The following is a 21,828-nucleotide window of genomic DNA, read 5'->3' as shown; positions in this document are numbered from 1 at the left end:
GGGGCAGACTGGACTTCGGATCCGGCTGAATGATGTCACAAAGACCCCAGTTTTTTTTTTTTAATTAATTAATTAATTAATTTATTTATTTATTTATTTATTTATTTATAATTGGTGTTCAATTTGCCAACATATAGCATAACACCCAGTGCTCATCCCATCAGGTGCCCCCCTCAGTGCCCATCACCCAGTCACCCCCACCCCCCGCCCACCTCCCTTTCCACCACCCCTAGTTCGTTTCCCAGAGTTAGGAGTCTCTCATGTTGTCTCCCTCACTGATATTTCCCACTTATTTTTCTCCTTTCCCCTTTATTCCCTTTCACTATTTATGTTTCCCGTATGAGTGAAACCATATAATGTTTGTCCTTCTCCGACTGACTTACTTCACTCAGCATCATACCCTCCAGTTCATCCACGTCGAAGCAAATGGTGGGTATTTGTCGTTTCTAATGACTGAGGAATATTCCATTGTGTACATAGACCACAGCCGCTTTATCCATCATCTGTCGATGGACACCGAGGCTCCTTCCACAGTTTGGCTATTGTGGACATTGCTGCTAGAAACATCGGGGTGCAGGTGTCCTGCCGTTTCACTGCATCTGTATCTTTGGGGTAAATCCCCAACAGTGCAATTGCTGGGTCGTAGGGCAGGTCTATTTTTAACTCTTTGAGGACCCTCCACTGATCATATCAGCAAGAGAAAAAAAAAGCACCATATGATCCTGTCAATAGATGCAGAGACCCCAGCTTTCTTAAGTGGATTCACCGCGGGCTCCTGCTGGAGCCCCAACCTCTCCGCTCAAGGCCGTGACCTTTCAACAGTTTCATTTTCAAGGGGCTGATCCCAGCAGGGAGCGGGGAGAGGCTGGGCCAAGTGTCTGAGCCCTTTGTGGGCTAAGGGTCGGGTCACGATGGCCAGGGGAGGGGCAGGTGTCCAGCAGGGCCACTTCTGTGCCCACGGCAGGGTCTCCCAAGGAGAAGGAGGGAGAACAAACACTGGACAGCTGACCACACACGGGGTGACGCCCCCCCCAGCAGGCGTGGAAGGGGACACGGTGGGTCCCCTTGGCAGCAGCGTCCCTCCTGCCCTAGCGGCTGCTTCCCAGGCAGCATGACATCTTCCTTCCCTCCGTTTTGCTCTCGTGTCCACTGTTTTTGAAGGAGATGGCCTTTGGCATTGTGAGGATTCTTCGCCGGACTGTCTTTGCCACCAGCCTGGGCCCCTCGAGAGCAGAAGTGAAGCGGGTCACGGTCGTAGCCACGGACCGGGGGCTCCGGGGGCTCCCAGTGCGACGACGGCCCTCATCGGCGCAGCATCCTCTGCAGGAGCCCTTCGTGCTCCCGCGCTGGCTTTCCCGGGGCCCTGGCCGCGACCCCGGAGGGGTGGCTGTCTGTCTGCGCCTGAGATCCGTCTGCCGCCTGCTGGGCACGACGCCGGGGAGCTAGCTGCACGGTCCCTTCCGGGTCCCCGGACTCCACCCGCACCTGCACCTGCCCTTGGCGTGTCCTTGCGGGCGCAGAAACCCCCGGGCCTTGCCAGCCCAGCAGTTTGATGGACAGGGAGGGGTTTCGGGCAGGCTGTCTCCTGGAGGGGATGGGACTGCCCCCTGCACCCCTCCTTCGGACAGACATGCTCAGGGAGGGTCAGAACCCCACAGTGCTCCCCTGGCCAGGGCTGCTTGGCTTTGGAAGTGGCCCAAACGGTGGCCGAGAGCATGGACCTTGGTATCAGACACACCTGATTTGCATCACTTTCATCAGGTCTCTACACACCTGAGTTGGCACGTTCCTTATCCCATCTTCCCCTGTAACACAGGTTGCTAACTTCACCACGGGGGAGAAGGGTAACTGAGATGCCGCACCTCCTCCAACAATCAGTAACTCAGGGACATAAGAAATGCGCTCCATTCTCCTTTTCCCAGAAGGAGACTTTAGGTCTTCGTGCTGTGGCCCAGTTCGACCATTTCACACCTGGGAAGGAAAAAGCATGACTGCTTATTTTCTCTTTCTTTCTTTCTTTTTTTTTAAAAGATTTTTATTTATCCATTCATGAGAGACAGAGAGAGAGGCAGAGACTGCTCATTTTCTCTCTTTTTTTTTTTTTGCCTAATTATGTTTTAATAGTCATTTCCAGTGGTTTTCTAAAAAGTTTGGTACTATTCTTTTTTTTATTTTTATTGGAGTTCAATTTGACTGCTCATTTTCAACAGCAAGGACTCAGAAGTGAAATAAAACCCAAGAGACAACAGAGCCCGTTCTAGTTGTTTTCTTCTTTAAGGACCTGAGCATTCTTACAGACAGGGCTAAAATGAATGAAATCACAGAATGTTAGGAATCAGGTGTTACAATCTGGCTTCGGGACGCAGCTTCCAATGGCTACCTGAGCTGGGTATGTAACGGGATGAGTGAGGCGTGCTGGCAGCCGACAGGGTGGGGCCATCCCAGGTGTGGCTGTCTGGGAGCCCAGGCTGGACTCCCCCACCCCCAACAGCAGCTCCCACTTAGCAGCAGCCAATTGTTACCACACAGGAGACAGGCTCAAGGTTGCCAGGACTTGGAATGATACCCACGTCCCAGCAAGGAGGACACTGATTGACTTTCTTGATTTGTTTTTCAAATGTTGTGTAAAAGCCTATGTGAGAGCCAGCTCTGGTCACTGGACTTGCTTGCTACAGCCCAAGGGTCACCAGAGTGTGACCTCTGATCCAGCTGACTCCTTGCCAGCAGGGCTTCTCAAAATGAGTTACACCTCAGAGTCCAGCAGGCCAATTCTCACTGCAAAGAAGCATTTCTCAAAACTCTTAGGAAGATAATTTATTCTTATCCACATGGGAAGGCAATTGCTTTCAACAACTAGATCAAAAATTAGTTTTGCTCATGTGTTGTCACTTTACAGGCCCTTCAACCTCAAGAGTCACCTCTTCCTAGGGACACCTGGGTAGCTCAGTGGTTGAGCGTCTGCCTTTAGCCCAGGGCGTGATCCTGGGGTCCTGGGATCGAGTCCAACATCAGGCTCCCCGTGGGGCACCCGCTCCTCCCTTTGCCTGTGTCTCTGCCTCTCTCTGTCTCTCATGAATAAATAAATAAAATCTTTAAAAAAAATTCACCTCTTGTTGGAATCCCTCTGTGATACAGTCTCATCTAACTCTACTTCCTGCTTGGTTCTTGCATGCCCATTGTTGTTGGTTGGTTGGTTGGTTTGATTTCAGTTTTTATTGTATTTTGTTGCACCCGTGTTTTTTAAAATTTTAGTTCCAATATAATTAACATACAGCATTATGTTAGCTTCAGGTGTGCAATATAGTGACTCAGCAGTTCTAGACATTACTCTGTGCTCATCATAATACTCTTGTATCCCCTTTACCGTGTACTCTTAATCCCCTTTAGCTAGTTCACCCATTCCCCTCTGGTAATCATCAGTTCTCTATATTTAAGAGTCTGGATTTTTATCTCTTTTTTTCTTTGTTTTGTTTCTTATTCAACATATGACTGAAGTCATATAGTATTTGTCTTTTTCTGACTTATTTCACTTATTATAATCTCTAGATCCATCCATGTTGTTCCAAATGGCAAGATCTCACTCTTTTTTGTGGCTGAGTAATATTCTGTTATATATATATATATATATATATATGTATATATATATATATATATATTGATCTTTTCATGTGTCTGGTGGCCATCTGGATGTCTTCTTCGGAGAAATGTCTGTTATGTCTTCTGCTCATATATATATATACATACACACCACATCTTCTTTTTCTATTTATCAGTTGATGGACAGTTGGGCCACTTCCATGTCTCGGCTGCTATAAATAATGCTGCTATAAACACAGGGGTGCATATATCTTTTTGAATTAGAGGTTTTGTACTCTTTCAGTAAATACCCAGTAGTGGAAATATCCAGTAGTAGTGAAATCACTGGATCATATGGTAATTCTATTCTTAATGTTTTGAGGAAGCTCCACACTGTTTTCTACAATGGCTGCACTAGTTTGCTCTCCCACCAACAGCACACGAGGGCTCCTTTTTCTCCACATCCTTGCCAACACCTGTTGTTTCTTGTGTTTTTGATTTAAGCCATTCTGGCAGGTGTGAGGTGATCCCTCATTGTGGTTTTGATCTGCATTTCCTTGATGATGAGTGATGTTGAGCATCTTTTCATGTGTCTGGTGGCCATCTGGATGTCTTCTTTGGAGAAGTGTCTGTTATGTCTTCTGCTCATCTTTAATAGGATTATTTGGTTTGGGGGTGTTGAGTCATGTAAATTCTTTATATATTTTGAATATTAACCCTTTACAGAAACATCTTCCCCCATTCAGTAGGTTGTTTCCTTTGCTGTGCAGAAGCTTTTTATTTTGGTGTAGTCCCAATAGTTTATTTTTGCTCTCCTATTTCCCTTGCGTCAGGAGACATATCTAGAAAGATGTTGCTATGGACGATGTCAGAGAAATTATCGCCTGAGCTCTCTTCTAGGATTTTTATGGTTTCAGGTCTCACATTTAGGTCTTTAATCCATTTTGAGTTTATTTTTGTGTGTGGTGTAAGAAAGTGGCCCAGTTTCATTCTTTTGCATGTAGCCATCCAGTTTCCCAACACCTTCGCTGAAGAGACTTTCTCCCATTGTATATTCTTGCCTCCTTTCTTGACGATTAATTGACCATATAATTGGGGGGTTATTTCTGGGCTCTCTATTCTGTTCCATTCATCTATGTGTCCATTTCTGTGCCAGTATCATACGGTTTCGATTACTACAGCTTTGAAGAAGTTCTCAAAATCTAAGATCGTGATACCTCCAGTCTGGTTCAATTGCTTTGGCTATTAAGGGTCTTTTGTGATTCCATACAAATTTTAGGATTATTTGTTCTTAGTTCTATTGCCCATCACTTTGTAATACTGCATCAGGCTGTCCATGCGTCCGTGCCCAGCTAAGGTAATGAACTGAAAACATATGTCTGAAGCATAATAGAAATGTATTTATTGCCCTCTTGTAACAATCCTGAGTAGTTCCTGGTTGGAGAGGGGGAGGAGGGGGCAGGAGAAGGACTTTGCTCCACTCAGTCGCTCAGGGAACCAGGCTCCTAAAGCTATCCCATTGCCAACCAGTTGGCCAAAGGGGAAAAAGCATGGGGGATTGCCCATGGGAAGTTTTTATGGATCAGGCCTAGAAATGACAAACCAGCATTTCCATCCACATCCTCAAGTCTGGCCAGAATTTCATCAAATGGGCTCACCCAGCTCCAAGGGAATCTGGGAAAAGCAGTCTGTGTGTCCAGGAAGAGGAAAGGAAGAGTTTTTTTTTTTTTTTTTTTTTTTTTTTGAAACACCTACCAGTCTCTGCCATGGATCCTCCCTTTGGATTTAAATATGTGTATCATCATCTTGCCCTCACAGTACACATTCACCTTCCAGGGTGCAGCAGCCCCAGATCCCATCCAGCTCAAACTCCAACATCTCTGGGTGAGACGTAGGTCTGGATGTGGCCCCAGGCAAATTTATGTTTCCCTTTACAGACAATGCACAATGGGGGAGCCAGGGCATAAGACCTGCCATAAACCTCCTGTTGGAAGCATACCCAGTCCTCAGCAGTTATGAAACCCTACTGCTTAGGCATTGAGAAGACCCCTTTGCCGTGGCAGTGGGGGAAGTTCCCTAACTAGACCCTGTTTCTGCCCTCTGGGGGGGAAAAAAATCCCTGGCTCATCGTTCTCCAAAATTCCAGTCTCCTTCCTCTGGGAGGTTTTCTCGTCTGTTATCCTCCGTAGCCACCTGTGAAGTGGGCGTTGGGGAGAATGCTCTCCTTGGGAGCTCTACAGCTTAGACATCTGCGTCACCCACTTCCAGCTCCTGCGAGTTCCAGGGCCTTAAAGTTATTTGAACGTTTTATCAATTTTTATTGTAGTTGTTGGTAAAGTCTGGGCTGGCGTATGTCTTCCTTGGCAATAGAAGTCCCTCAAAAACTTAGTAGGTTTCTGCCCTATTTATATCCAATCCATTGTGTTGGCAGCAAGACCTAAAATATCTGTTCTGGACAAGATAGTTTTAGTGCTTTGTCTCGCCTACTTCCATCAGCTGACAGCGCATCTGAGACCAAAGGTGTAGATGGGGAGCGATACCATCTTGGCTGAAGGCGTGAAGGACCTTGTGTAACTGAAAAGTCTTAAGGGGATCTAGAAGCTTTTCTGATGCTGCACACCCCACATTTCTGCACCTTTTATCCCCTCTCCTTTCTGCTTACAAACTCAGCTAATTCTGTCCTGAGCTCACCTCCTTCGAGCCCAAAACAGGGAAGAGCCACAAGCCAACTGTCGGCCCCCTAGAGCTAGGAGCTCACTGGACACTTGGGGGGCCTTCTAAGTTATCATCAGCAACAGTTTTGTGAAAAGGTTTTGCCATTTCAGAATATATGCCTCAACCTCTTAAGCCTCCAATAGTGTCATCATCAGCCACCACCCAACCATCATCAATGCCGTGTATCTTAGGTTTTTTGACAGCTCCCTCCCACTTGGACATACTTACTTCACCTTCTTTAGGGTCAGCCACCGAAGTGAGCAGATTCTAAATTACCCAATGGCTGGGACAGAGCTGCTTGTAGAACTCTGCTGGCAGAGGATCTGTCATGCCCAGGGTGCCAGGTCTTCTTCATCGGGTCAGCAGAAGAGGAAGGAGCACAGAGGATTGCTGGCGGTGGTTTTCTGAAAGCCAAGTGTCAAGCTGTTGAGTACTTTCTATCCATTGACTACAACTGGGTCCCCTGGTCGCATCTAACTCACTCCAAAAGGGTGGGAGATGTAATTCAGCTGTGTGTCCAAGTAGAAGAGGACATGGGAGCTGGAGCGACCAACTTGTCCCCATTTGCCTGGGACTTTCCTGGTGTGAGCCCAGAAGGCCCACTTCCAGGGAACACCCCTGAGGGCCCAGGCCAACCAGTCCAGCTGATCACTCTGCCGCCTCCCTCACATCCCTCCCCTTAAGAAGAGAAACCAAGTGTCCTGTTTGCATGCCCCCCCCCCCCCCACCATCTGCAGGGACTACCAACTACACATGAGGACAAAACTCAATGCACTGGAGACCACAGGGAAGATGGTTTCCATTGGAATCTAGGTCATCCCTGGAAATTTGGAGCATGTGTGGTGTGACCTTGTAGCACACACATCTGCAAAATGCTGTCTTCGTCCCTAGATGAGTCAGTTCTAAGATGTAGTTATGATGGAGGGAGTGGTACTACCGTGAGCAAATGCCACGGATTTAACAAAAGTTCTTAGAAATAGGTTTGCCAAGGAATACAGAAGCAATTGTTCAATAATGATGTGCAATAATGATATTTGCATAAGGCAAATTTCGCCAGAAAACAAAGTACCTTGTTTATTTTAAGAGGAGCTGGTGGGCTGTCCTGGAAGGCAAGGACTGTGGCTCGTCCACCCTCCTATCTCTGGCACGTGGAAGGTCTCCAGAGAAGGTTCGCTGAAGAAACTCACCCATAGTTACCAGACATCCTCTGCTCAGTTTCTCTAATCAGAAAGAGGAGGGGTTTTTTGTTTGTTTTGTGCTGAAGGATGAGCTGCTATTTGGGGCAGGAGTCTGGCTCTTGAGACAGACACAGAAAAGGAGTGGAAACTCTGGGCCTGCGGGCCGAATCAGTAGAGTGAGGGTGCTTTCGTCGGGGCTGCCCTGTCTGAAAATCAGAGCCTGGATTTCTGGAGCTTGAAAAATTGGAAGACCCGGCAACACGACACCTGAGTCCCCGCAGAGGGGCAACTGGACAGAGCCAAGGAGCAGCGTCCCCATTAGTTGGAGTACGCACTCTCCAACTGCCACTGTCCCGATCACTGCCACTGTCTTACCCTCACTGCAGCAAGAAACTTGTCGTAGCCTATAGACATCTGAGTCTATAACACCTGGATTGGGGCACCTGGGTGGCCCCATGGTCTGCCTTCAGCTTGGGTCGTAGGCCAGGAGTCCTGAGATCGAGTCCCTCACTGGGCTCCCTGCAGGGAGCCTGCTTCTCCCCCTACCTGTGTCTCTGTCCCCGACCCCACCTCTGTCTCTCATGAATAAATAAAATCTTAAAAAAAAAAAAAACCCAGATTAAAGCATAGATTTATATTGTAATTATTATATTAACTTCGCACATTTTAAAATGGCCACTGAACCTTCCATAGCTATTAATTAAAGCCTGGTTACTAATCCCGGAGATTTTTTAGCCTGACTGGCATTCCATAGCACTGTTTTTCCCATAAGAAAATTAATAATTATATATATGTATATATATGTGTGTGTGTGTATCTATATGTCTCCCACCTGTAATTGTGTATTTACTTCCATCAATATATTCAAACAAGCACAATTCTCAACCAATCCCTCTCTAACTCAGAAATGAAAGAGCTGCCTTTAGGTATTATTTCTGAGATGAAGAAAAAAATGGTACATTTCTGTCCATGTTCTAAATGGCATTTTTTAAAAAACTTTATTTTTAAGTCATCTCTATGCCCAGCGAGGGGCTCAAACCCACAACCCCAAGATCAAAAGTCACACGCTCCACTGATTGAGCCAGCCAGGCGCCCCCTAAATGACATTTTTAACGTATTTTTGTCATAAAAGTCACCAGTACTATCAAAAGCTGGGTCAAAAGCTATTAGAAAATAAAACTGCCACGGCTTTCTTCCTACAAAAAAGTACAAAATATATAAACAAAAGAACAAGCGACTCAGAAATAATAGGAAGGCCAGCATTCCTCAAACACTTGCTCGGATCCCATCTCTGTGCTTACTGCTTTGCAGCATTCTCCTTAGAAAAAACCTGTGGAGAGAACACGTCCCATTTTGAGCGTTAAGGAAACAGAGAAAAGCAAGTAAAATACCCTGTCTGAGGTCACTGAGTTGGCAACCAGCGGAGCTACCATTAAAACCAAATTAAGGTTAGTTTAAGAAGTTAAATGAACAAACAAAAATGGTGCTCTTCCCCCTCCCAGAAGTTAGAATAATACAGGAGACTCATCTTAAAAAGCAAAGGACTGGAGCATTTCAGGGCAGAACAGAATGTGACCTGACCCAGCTCCTTATTTGACAGGTGCAAGAGCCGGTCTAGGGGGTGCGCTCCCTCTCTTGCCCCCACTTCTCCGCGTGGAGCCAATCCCGACTAAGGGGAGTTGACACCTTCTCCTGGGCCTCCGTTACACCATCACTGCTGCTGGGATGGACCTGAGGTTGATGGCTAAAGGCAGTTCTGTTGTCCGACTCCTGGGAGCTTCCGCTGCTTCTGGTACGTACAGCAAGGCCAGGGTCGTGTCTGTTGAAATTAATTTTCATTTTCTGATTTCAGTTCCAATGAACTTTTTATACGTGTCTTGAGTAAATTTAAAAATTGATTCTGCTGGGGCATCTTCATCACAGAATGACAAATCTGTTTTGAGAGTATGCAAAAAATAGCACAGAACTACTGAGTTATACACATTGTTAATTTGAAACAGAAAGCAGACAGTCATTAAAGTCATGTAAATTCCTTCTGTGTCTACTTTATTGGAACAACGGTGTCTCCTGCTGCAAATGATGATGTCACGAACACCCAGTGCTGGTTCAGCATTCCATCCCTCTGAAAAATCTTTCCTGCTCCACAGAACCTAAGTGTGATATAATCAATTAAATAATAACCCGCAGGTCATCAAAGGCCAGTAAGCAAGTAATAAAATGCCTTTTTAAATTAAACATCCCGAAATGTCAATCATGTAAAAAACATGTTTAGCAATTGCTAAAATAAACATGAATGGGAAAACATCTTTTAAAGAATTCATTACTGCACACATAGTATTCAGCTCCCAAAGTGTCATGGGAGTCTCACATTTTTAATCAAAAGTCCAAAATTCCATTAAACGACGGAGAAGGAAGTTCTCCATTACTTTAATGATGCATGGACATGAAGCCTCCCAAATTTCCCCGTTAATGGCGGCTGGTGTTGAGGCTCTTCATTAAACACAAACGATGGCGTGGCCAGAGATTTCGATTATGTTTTTTTTTTTTTTAAAGGAAATGTAATTATGATGTACATACCCCCCTTTATTTAAACCAAAGTTAGATCGCCTTCAAAGTAAAATGACAAAGGCTTTTTTAAGTCCTCGCCAAATCCCCCAAACCGTCTTCACGGCAACTGCCACCAGCATGTGCCAGCGCGTGGTTTACTGCAAGGAGAGCTGTGGGGTCTGTATCAGGGGTCTGTATTGCGCCCGCACTTGTCCACTTCTCAGGGGGGCACTGACCTTCCATTCACTCACCCACTGATCTCCCTCCAGCTCTACAGCAGAAAAGTGAAGGATTCAGCGAAGTTAAGTCCTTGTCCTGCAGGGGTTTAAATAAGCCTGAGGGCTTACAAATGCCCCAACTCCCACGGGGTGGAGGGGGTGCTGCTGAGGTCCTAGGGCAGATGAGAGCTGATGAACCGCCCCCCCACTGCTCACCCGCTCCACGTGGCCCCCAGGACCTGTCAGGCTCACATCTCAGATGCCAATTTGCCAGAGGATCCCATTGTGCTTTTGATTTCCACCTATTTTAGTCTTAAGGAATCCACTGGGAAGGACAGAAAGGACTGAGCACCTTGCTCACCTGGTCCCACCTCAAAGCCCGTAGAGGGAACCCCACGGAATCATCTTGTCTTTTGCCTGGACACTTCCAGTAGCTGGACACTCAATCCACGCTAGGAAAGACATCCCAATCCAGGGTGACAAGAGCTCCTAAAGTGAAAATCAGCTTAACTGCCATCTTTTGATTCTAGAGCTGCTTACTAGGATTAGAGAGAGCAAGTCTCATTTCCCGCTTAGTTGATAAACATTAGAAAATTAGGGCTTCCCTAGACTCCTAGAACTTTAAAGCCACAGAACCGAGAGATTCCTCTTTCAGTGTCCCACATGGGCCCTGAGAGGTGAAGCCACTTGTCCAGGTGATACTGGTATGAATAAATACGCTCTCATCTCCTTCACGTTCTCCCCTTCCCTTCCTGGCTTCAAATCATGCAACGTCTATTTCCTTTTACTTCTATAGCTCAAACCACTAGCACCCCTACTTTGTCCAACCTTCGCACTCCCCTCTGAGATTTTGATAGTCAAACTGTTTTAACTTTACCTGGAAGTGGCTGTGAAGTGACTGCAGTGACGTTAATACTCTAACATGAAAACACTTGTTTATCAACATTTTATATGCTTTATTGAAAGTTGACAAGTGCAACAGTTAAATACAGTGACACCTTACAACTGTGTAGAGAACATGCACAGAAACGTATGCATAGAACTACTATACAGGTAATATGCAGAAACCCCTACTTCGAAATTCATTTCATTAGCTAGAACGGGTCATTTTTCAAAGTATTCAATCAGCTCAATCAAAAGACTTCAGCGAACAGGAATTTACTTCGAGATATTCAGCAACTAGAAGATTTCGGATTACACAAAGTGACCGATGGTGCCAAATTCTTAAAATTTCTTTAGGTGTGGGTTTTCTTCGTGTCGTTTTTTTTTTTTTTTCTTTTTTTTTTTTTTTTTACGTAGATCTCTATAGAAAAGACAAACCACACCTCTTCAGACAGCCAATGAAACATCTAAATTTCAATCTGTACAACCTATAATAGTAGTTACAGTCCTCTATTGTACAAAATAGTTACACTACATACACAAATATACAATAAGCAAAACAACCTTCATGGTACGAGAGCCTAGGTCCCAGCTACCTGTCACCATTTTAGTCGCTCTAAGAGTTTTGTGTCGTCCGCTGTTTCAGAAAGAGGCACAGTACTATTGTTTTATGGATTTTTGGTGACAGTCGTCAATGTGTACGATGAACTACGTTTCCCCTCATCTTAGGTGAGACTACGCGTCAGTCTTTACTTTGACCTCCTTTTAAGTTCCTCATGGGGGAGAAGAGGAGAAAGTCCAGTGGAGCCCCACTGCTTCAAACCCCATGGAGTACACTACGTGCAAGCAGGAGAGAACTCTCGGGAGCGGGGAGGGGGAGCAGGGGAGGGGTGGAAAGGCACACAGCTCCTCAGCATGAATGAAACCACTTCTTTATATTATCTGCCAAGCTGCATGAGGTCCCAGTATCTCCATGCTAATTCTCTGATTAACCTTTAATTCACCCAACTAAGAAATGTCTTCAAGCCGAAAGCGTATGAGTGTTTAATACTGGAAAAAAGAGACAATGGCATAGGTCAGTCTCACTTCTCTTTCGCAGCAAGCAATGAAATGGGTGACTGTGGAGGCGGATCCGCCCTAGCACATCTTCTCCGGGTCTGTTCAGTTCAGACAGCAGCAGCCAGTTCTTCGCGGGCAGAGGAGGCTACGCGGTTGGTCCTGAGCCCTGGGACGCTGGCTGGGCCGGGGGCTGCGTGGTCCCCTGTGGCTGTGTGGTGGCAGGCGGGGAGCCAGTCTGCAGCTGGGCCTGAAACTGGGCGAGCTGCTCGGGGCTGGCCAGTGTCTTCAGCAGATTGTTTTCCTGCTCCAGCTGGGAATTTTTCTCTATTAGTTCTTTGATTTGCTCTTTGAGGACCTCCACTTCCTCTCTAACCGCATACATCAAATGGCTTTTCACCAGATCCTGAAAGGCAGAGGTGGGGGGGGGGGGGGGCGGGGAGGAGGAGAGAAAGGGGTTTAGCTTATTATTTCCCAGATTCCGAATCTCTAAAGCATTATTTTGCCCGATTCTCCAAAAACTATGACCGTATCATCCCGCCTTTAGCGGATCCAAGCGGCCCTTGGAGCAATCTGGGGAGTACGACCAGGACCGTACGAAATACTTAGGTCTAACGTACGAGGGGATCGGGCTTTTTAAAAGCCTGTGCGTCCTCTGCGGCCCTGGGCCGGGAAGGCGGACACCCGCGCGCCCACTCCCCGGGCTCCGGGCCGGGCCCTGGACGGCGGCGGGAGCCGGGAGCCCGGGATGTCCAGGCCCGCCCTCCCCCGCCCTCCGCCCCCACCGCCTCCCTCGGCACCGGCTGCAGCCAGTTCCTACAGAGCATGTTGCCGCATTTTCCTCCCTCCACCCCCGCCCCCCCTTTCGTGATTAAGCTGACATCACAGAAACCTGGGCCGACGTCGCAGCCAATGGGAGCACGAGTTATTTATAGCTCCGAATTAAAGGTTCGGAGTTTGCCTAGCAACAGTGGGCAGAGAATCCCGTGAGAAGAGCCACAGGCGCTGCTCCAATAACAAAGAACAGCCAAGGCGGAAATAAAAAAATAGGAGAAATCCAGGCACAAGGCTGAGAAAGACCAAACTTTTTCTCCGGTTCTTCCTCGTCGGGCGGTCGCCTCCGTCCCCGGGGGTCCGCTTGTGCGAGGTCTAGCGAGCCCTGGGGGCGCCCACTCTGCACCCCCCCCGCCCCCCGGCCCCGTTCCCTAGTGGCCCTTCGGATTCCTGGTAAAGCCACATCGCTAGGGACGTGCCCGCGACCTGAGGGCGCGCAGGGCAGAGGGGCCCTAACGGGATTCCCGAGCAAAACCGAGGCCCCCCTGCAGAAAGCCCGGCGTGGTGTGCAAGCGCCGCGGACAGGGCGCCTTCAGTGGCCTGCGGGCCCGGCCTCCCTCCGCAGCCGCCTCGGCCTGGGGCCTCCTGCGGCCTCCCGTGGCCTCCTGCAGCCCCGGCGGAGCGGTGCCGGCAGCTCCCGGTCACCAGCACCGAGAATGCACGCGCTCCATCCCCATCTCGCTTTCTCTACTGTGCCCACATTTCGTGCAAATGATTTTCAATCCGTACATACCATAGCTTGCTCGATTTTGTTGTCAATAGCTACCACACTTGCACCAGAGGAGCTGGAAAAGAGGGGGGGGGGAGGGAAATCGATAAGTGGAATTTTTATAACATCCAAGACCAAAAAAAAAAAAAAGGACTTCCCAGTTCTGGGAGGTTACTAGCATCGGTTTTTGCACATTCCACAACGCTAGGTAGGATCTCAACCTCCAGCAAACACCAGCCACTCTCTTACTAACGAATATATCCAGACATTTCTCTATTTCAGCGAGCCACAAAAGGCTAAATTACATAATGTGGTTTGAAAAAAAAAAAACACAAACGCCTGCTCTCTGGCCAGACCTGCAAAAATAAGGCTATTCTAAGCATTTCGAAAAGCAACATCCGTGTCACCGTCGTCGTCCCTCGGCAATGGACAAAGGAATTCGCCTGGCTATCTTTCACCTGCATTATCAGAAGTATCTCACGAGTAAATGTAAAGAAACTCTCCCAGCCGACATTTACCTATTGTCAAGTCTCACAGAGGCGTTTTCAGTCCCCAGCAAGGATGACAAGAAAGAAATTGAAAAATGTCTCAGTTGGTAAACTCCTAGATCCATCGCCACTGGTCTACACCATTGGGATTTCATGCAATTGCAGCCAAAAACACCCTCGCGGAAGAAAAAAGGAATTAAAAAAAAAAAAGGGGGGGAATACCAAGCAGCCTTGAGCTAGATTTAAAAAAAAAAAAAAATCAAAAAAAATCTTATAAGCTTTCCTGCAGCCCAGGGAGAAACAGAGCGCAGTTTCCCTAGTTTCAAGACACCCGGCTTCTGGGGCTTGGCGATCCGGGAAGATGCTGCTGCTGCTCCCCGCGGCTGCGCGGAGAAGCCTCGCAGGGCGGCGGGCGGGCGGGCGGGCGGGCGGGCGGGCGGGCGGGCGGGCGGGCGGCACTCGGGCTACGGCCGGGCTCGGGCTCGGCGCCGCATATAAGGAGGAGCGGGCCGCGCCGATTGGCCAGCGCCCGCCGGGCCCGCCCCTCGCCCCGCCCCCGCCGAGGCCCCGCCCCCGCCCCAGCCCGCGCTCGGTGGGGGGGGGGGGGCTGGCCCAGGCCGCGGGGAGGGGGGCGCCCGCCGAGCGCCCGGGCCGCGCAGGCCTCCGCACCGCCGAGGGCCGGGCCACCGAGGGGCCCCGAGGCGGCAGCCGGTGCCCCCGCACGTGCTTACGTTAGAGGCCGCGGGACCCCGTCCCCGGAGCTGCCGGTCCCCGCGGCGTCCGGACGGCGAGCGCTGCCTGTTTGCAACCGGAGCCCTGCGAGCCTGCGAGCTACTGGGCATGCCCAGTCCCGCGGGCTCCGGGCGCTCGCTCGAGCCGCTCGATTCCCATTATCTGGTTCTTACAGGCGGACAGTACGGGAGGCTGCCACGGGCGGTTTCATTTATAGGGACACTGACCGTACGGTGATAGGGACTTTTTAAAGAGGTAGGGAATTGGGGACGGAAAAAAAAAAAATCACATTTGCTTTTTTGAGGGCTACTGCCTTTTTCATGGATTTATTGCTTGTAGGAGCAAAACAAAAAACATGTATTCTCTGCTTCTTGGCATGGATCTATTGAGGCAAAAAGGAACCCATCAGATGGAAGTCAGGCAGCTCTTCCCAAAATGTCCCTAGAGCCATAAACCTTAAAATCCCATTTCCCTCCTTCCATTTATAGCTAGAAAACTCAAGCCACAGGTTGAATCCTACATTGATCTGTGCTCAGTGAGTCCCTAAAGCAAGTGTTTAGAAGTGCCCATTCCTGTAAGTCTCAACCTTGTGAGCCTTCTTACATCAGAAGGATCGAAGTATTATAAAGTAAGTATTTCAGCCCTTTATGGCCATACTGACCAAGTAATTCCCGTCCCCAAGCAAAAATCAAGAGATCTGGGTGTAAAAACGCTTAACCTATTGCTTATTTCATCTATTAATTTAAAATATTTGCAAGGATGCATCAGTTGAGGCTGCAGTTGAACGTACTAAAAATCTAAGGCTTTAAATTTGCTTGATTATTATAGATTCTATGGTTTGCAAGTCAATATTAGTCAAGAAAGCAAATTTACCTCTACAATACTGCCCTCTAATGGCACAAGCCTATAAAACCACAAACAAAAAACTACAAATAGTGAAGACTCCTCTAATCTATAGGCAAGTGTATCATCACAATTTCAACGTAAAATTTGACCACAGAACATATATATGTAAATATTCTATTTACACACATACACACAGTCTTTTCTGTCTCCAACAGGCATTCTCTCAATTTCACATCCTTCAATCCTCAGCTACCTTTAATTTAGGACATTTTAATTGCCAGAAGACACTTTCAGACATTCTTTTAAGTTGACCCAGTGCTGCCAGGGAGCGTTTGGTTCTAGAAGTGGTCTAAAGGAATTAGGGACCAAGTCTGGTAAATGTGGTAGATGACAACAAGGACACAATTCTCTTATGGGTTGAAAACCTGAGTGTGACTAACATTCCCTTTTATTAGAAGGGTCATAATATTCTCCAAATTTTAAGCCTTTGCTTCTGAATAACAATGTCTGTTAGCATATTTGGAATTTACAAACCCTGATATATATACTATCTCAAATGAAAGAAATTTATTTGAGGCAGACACCCATATTCAGTATAAAGAAACAGAGGCTTAAAAGTCAGTAATTTGGAAACCAGGGATGTGTGGTTCCTCTGTGAGTACTAGACAGATTTAATACACAATAGTTTCTATATTTTGAAAGTTAAAGTTACCATAAACTATCTATGTAATTAAACCATTTACATATTTGAACTGCACAGGACAAATTATTAAAGAAAGCATCATCTTAAACTGTAAAAATGATCTTTAAAAATAAAATCCTACAGTCATATGAGGAAATGAATTTAAAATTCCCAGCTGAAGCCTAAGATTATGAAATTAACTGAATTTTATTTGTTTGTGATTTCTTGAACACAAACATTAAGAAACAAGCTGGTTTTGCTTCCATTTCATTTGTTTCAACAAATCAACTGGTGGATTAAGCTACAGAAGCCAATATAAGCCATCATAGTCTATTTAACCAATAAATAGGGACATTATGATCATCTCCAAAACTTGGCTATTTTAAATAAAATTGCAAGAGATCTCTTGTATGTATATCTTTGATCATTTGTCTATATATTTCTGGAGTACTTGCAAGGCTAGAGGATAGAAAAAATTCCCCCAGATTATTAGAAATCTATTGCTTAAAGATTCCTTTCAAACTAGATTTTTATATGCAGGCTGGAAAGTCAGTTTGAAAAAGGCAAATTAACTGAAGGAAAGCTCCATGGAGGGGAAACCCATGGGTCAGAAATGTTTGAGGCTCAAAGCTAGAATTACTTTCAAAGATACTTCTCTTTGTAAGACAAAGCATCTACAAGTCTGTTGAGCCCAGTCAGAGCTCAACAAAGACTAGCTGATAGGACGGGGAAAACACTGCCTCCCTGAAGGCATGGATGACAATAGCCATCGTCAGGCATTGGGCAGAGATCAGGTCTCACTCCAGTGGAGAATCTGGAGCACAGGGAACAGCCTGAACGTTACAGGTCGGCATGTTCTTTATTGTTGTTTTAATTTTTCTGTTTGGTTTGTTTTGGACTCCAGTCCCACCCCCCGTGCATGTTGGTAGCATGCATACTAGGATGCGAGACGAGGAGCAGAGGCAGGGCCTGTGTTCCTAATTCAGTAACGCCTGCTTTTTTCTTCTAAGCTTCATCTGACCTAGCCAGTATAGGTACAGTTGGAGATCCACCACTCAAATAGGATAACTTGTTTCTTCCTCTGTCCAAACTCCTCGCAAATCTAAAGTGACTGCCAAGGAAGACACTAAAGCATACCACCCTGTGCCTAACCAAATCTTGTGGTCCAGGAACGGCCAGCTCACTCGCCCTAGGAGTAGGGTGGCTAGGTATAGCAAATAAAACTCAGGACTTCAAACTAAAGGTGAATTGCAGATGAACAACAAATGTTTTGTGTTGGGTCCCCCACACTGTCAGAATAAGAAACAATTCCAAAGAAATCAACACAAAATTCAGCCATATTTGAAATGTCCTTGACTTCCATAGAAAAGTTATAAAGATGAGAAAAATCTTCTAAAAAGTAGAATAAAATAAAAAGAGACATAATTGAGAAATAAGAAACTAAAGGGATAAATCTAGGAGGTCCAATATCAGAATCAGATGATTCCAAAACTACAGAACGAAGAAATAAAGAATTTTTCCTGAGCTGAAGGGCACAAGTCTCCGGCCTAAATGAGATGACCAAATGGCCACCACAATAAATGAAAAAAGCCCTACACAAAAGCACATTCATCATGAAAGTAAAGATCTTGGGACAAAGAAAATCCCAAAAGCTTCCAAGTGGAAAAAACAAGTTATAAAGCACAGAAACAAATATCAGAATGGTTTTTGCTGGCTGCCAGACAACAATGGAGAAAATTCTGAGAGAAAAACGTGCTCATTCGGCCAAATCATCACTTAAGTGTAAAGGTAGAACAACTTTTCAGATACCAAAGTGGAGGAACAAATCAGGCAAAGGGTTGAAATTTTTAAAAAGAAGGAATACTGTGTATTTCAAAAGGAAAAAGAGAAAAAAGGTATAGGAAACATGAACCAGCGACTCAAATGCTGGAGAGAAAGAAGGGAGGGAACCCAAAGGATGATGGGGAAGGAAATCTCAAGATGACAGCTGCTAAGCAAGCCTAAGCAGCACCTGACCTGTATGGGTGCAGAGAGAAGGGAACCTCTGGGAGGGAGGGCTTTGGGGGAGGGAATAAACAGATGATCCTCCATGTCTGAGCATTGGCAGAGGGGAGCTACAGACAGGTGTATGACAGATCTAATGGACCGACTGGGTAAGTTCAAAGCAATTTTACAGAAAACAAAAGCAAGAAAAAACTACTATGCTAATCAATAGAATTTACATGCCTATATTAATTTTGAAATGTTTTATTAGTTTAAAAAGTTAATTGCATTGGGAAGGTGGTGGGGGAAAAAAACTGAGCCATAAGAATGGTTTAAAAGTGCTGAATCTGAGTCTACGACAGCTGGATTATAAAATATTAAAATTGGAAAAGCAAGAAATAACAGCATAAACATATTACATAGATATGTAGGTAAATGTGAGAAAACAAAAATCGAAAATGGCTGCCTCTGAGGAATAGACGGGGGGACTGAAAAAAAATAACTCTAGTACATTATTTTTTTCTATTCACTCTGTGTGATGTTTAGGGATTAAAGTAAAAGAGAACAGGATCTGCTCCCAGGCTGCATGAGAGCACTGACCAGCACAAGCATATGAGGAAACTACCAAGGGTAGAAAGAGCCACCCAAAAGAAGCAGGTAGAGATAACTTCTGGAAATCACACAAGGTCAGGAATAGCTGGTGTTACCACCAGCCAGAGTAAAAACAAAACAAAACAAAAAACAACTTGTAAACATGGGGCACCAGATATTCAGAAGGATACCACCAAAGTTGTGTTCTAGAAAAATTAATTCTAGACTAAATGGTGTTTTGGTCTTGTGCAAAGCAGTTTTAAAGGAAGCCTTGAAGATCAAACTATTACCAAGTAACTTAATTTTGTCCCCAAACAAAGCTCTAGGATATTAAATAAAAATACAGTTAGCATCCAATAATTCACAGTGTCTGGCATCCAGTGAAAAGTACCAGGCATACAAAACGCAGGGAAATATAACGCATAACAAGGAAGAAAATCAATCAAAATGACCCAGATACAACAAAAATCACATAATTTGTAGACAACGATATTAAAACAATTATTACAACCATATTTTATATGTTCAAGAAGGTAGAGGGAAAATTAACATATTAAGTAGAGGTATGGAAGGTATAAAGAAATTAAATTTCTGAAGGTGAAAAATGTTTGAGAAAAAAATATACTGCATGAGATTAACAGTAAATTAGGGCAGAAGAAATATTATGTTAGAAATATGTTAGCAGTAGAAACTATCCAAAATAAAACTGGAGGAAAAAAAAACTGGAAAAAAAGAACAAAACAAAAGAAGAAAAAAGCATCATTGAACTGTGAGGCAATTTCACGCAACCAAATATATTTTTAGTGAAGTCCCTAAAGAAGAGAAGAGGGAAAGAGAGAGGAAAAATATTTGAAGAAATAATGGCAATTTGCCCCAAGTTTTATTAAAATAATAAATCCACAGATCCAAGAAACTAAGCCTCAAGCAAGAGAATTGTGGAGAAAACTGCAATAAGAGTGTGTAATAATCAGATGCCTTAAAACCAGTGATAATGAGAAAATTTAAAAGCAGCCCAAGAAAAGAACCAGATTATACACAAAGCAACAAAGAATGTAGCTGACTCGTGAGTCGTAAACAGCTAGACAGCAGACAATGTGGTAATATCTTTAAAGTGCTAAAAGAAAATTTTCAAAAACTTGTCAACCTATAATCTTAGGCCCAGTAAAAATATCTGTCAAAAATAAAGGTGAAATTCATTCTTTTACAGACACACAAAAGCTGGGAGGATTCATCACGGGCAGACCTGCAATATAAGAAATTTTAAAGTTTGCTCTTTGGACAGAAGAAAAACGATACCAGATGGAAATCTAAATCTACACAAAAGAATGAAGAGTATCAGAAATGGTAACTATGTGGTTAAAAAAAAAAACCCCAAAACAAAAACCCAAACTGTTCCCTGACCTAAGAGATAAATAAGTGTTTATTATTGACAGACTCATATGAGAAATAAACTGTTGGTTACCAGAGACCAGAAGGGTGGCCAGGGAGGCGGGAGGGAGTCAAAATAGATGAAGGGGATGAAGAGGTACAAACTTCCAGTTATAAAATAAATAAGTCACAAGGATGTAAGGTGCAGCATAGGGAATATAGCCAACGATATCTCAGTAACTTTGTGTGGTGACAGATTGGTTAGTAGACTTATCACTGAGATAATTTTGTAATGTATAAAACTATCAATTCACTATGCTGTTCACCTGAAACATAAAGAATTTTGTATGTCAACTGTACTTAATTTAAAACATTAAAATTAGAAAAAGATGATTAATTAAGGCAGAAATAATAACCATGTATGGAGGGGGTGGACAACATATTACAGAAGTAAAATGTAGTACAAAAAGAGAACACAAGCCAGGAGGACAGAAGAAGCATACAGCTGTAAGGTTCCTACATGACTTGAAAATAGACTATTATAAGATGTATCCTGCAAACTCTAAAACGACTGAGGTAACAATACAAAGATATAGTTAATAAGCCAATAAAGGAGAGTGGAATCATAAGAAAATATACAATCTAAAATAAGATAGAATAAGAGGAAAAGAGGGATAAAGAACAGAATAAAGGGATGCCTGGGTGGCTCAGTGGTTGAGCGTCTGCCTTTGGTTTTGGCTCAGGTCCTGGGATCGAATCCCATATCAGGCTCCCCACAGGGAGCCTCTTCTCCCTCTGCCTATGTCTCTGCCTCTCCCTGTGTCTCTCATGAATGAATGAATGAATGAATGAATAAATAAATAAATAAATAAATAATTTTTTTTAAAAAGAGAACAGAATAAAAAACAAATACCAAGATATAGACTTAAACCAACTATAGCAATAATCACGTTAAATGTAAATGGTTCTAATTAAACACCTTAATTAAAATATAGAGGTTGTCAGATTGAATTGTTTTTTAAAAAGCAAGAAAAGGGGGTGCCTGGGTGGCTCCACTGTTGAGCATCTGCCTTTGGCTCAGGTCATGATCTCGGGGTCCTGGGATCAAGTCCCGCATCGGGCTCGCTGCATGGAGCCTGCTTCTCCCTCTGCCTGTGTTTCTGCCTCTCTCTCTCTCTCTCTCTCTCGAATAAATTAATTAATTAATTAATTAATTAATAATCTTACAAATAATTTTTAAAAAAAGCAAGACAAAACTATATGCTGCCTATAAAGAAACATACTTTAAGTATAAATGCACAAATAGGTAAAATAAGAGGATGAAAGAAGATATTGTATGCTAACAATAATCAAAAGAATGCTGAAGTGGCTGTACTATTCAGACAAACTGTACTGCAAAGATCATTTCATAATGAATAAAGGG

At 44.8% G+C, this 21,828-nt stretch overlaps 1 protein-coding gene and 1 long non-coding RNA gene across 6 annotated transcripts in view; both read right to left on the bottom strand.

The window, feature by feature from the left end:
* Positions 1 to 640: 640 nt before the first annotated feature.
* On the bottom strand, positions 641 to 7,560 carry LOC119877388. The gene is made up of 3 exons (XR_005375984.1): positions 7,361 to 7,560; positions 6,520 to 6,695; positions 641 to 1,971 (listed from the first exon to the last, which is right to left on the bottom strand). It is a non-coding gene; the product is annotated as an uncharacterized LOC119877388 (long non-coding RNA).
* Positions 7,561 to 11,169: 3,609 nt separating this feature from the next.
* Positions 11,170 to 21,828, bottom strand: part of TSC22D1 (TSC22 domain family member 1) — a 130,769-nt gene continuing 120,110 nt past the window's right edge. For 2 of the 5 annotated variants that reach the window (XM_038569589.1, XM_038569595.1), the window contains 2 exons: positions 13,740 to 13,791; positions 11,170 to 12,578 (listed from right to left, as the gene is read on the bottom strand). In XM_038569589.1, coding sequence (XP_038425517.1) covers positions 12,321 to 12,578; positions 13,740 to 13,791 — 310 coding nt within the window. In that variant the 3' untranslated portion in view covers positions 11,170 to 12,320. Of the gene's footprint in view, positions 12,579 to 12,792; positions 13,015 to 13,739; positions 13,792 to 14,233; positions 14,626 to 14,934; positions 15,031 to 21,828 lie in introns of those variants that run through there. The other 3 variants (XM_038569594.1, XM_038569593.1, XM_038569592.1) reach the window with 3 other exon arrangements.

The sequence above is a fragment of the Canis lupus genome, chromosome 22 (assembly GCF_011100685.1).
Source record: "Canis lupus familiaris isolate Mischka breed German Shepherd chromosome 22, alternate assembly UU_Cfam_GSD_1.0, whole genome shotgun sequence".
In the NCBI taxonomy this organism is placed as follows: domain Eukaryota; kingdom Metazoa; phylum Chordata; class Mammalia; order Carnivora; family Canidae; genus Canis; species Canis lupus.
This window is presented reverse-complemented; position numbering and strand designations above follow the sequence as displayed.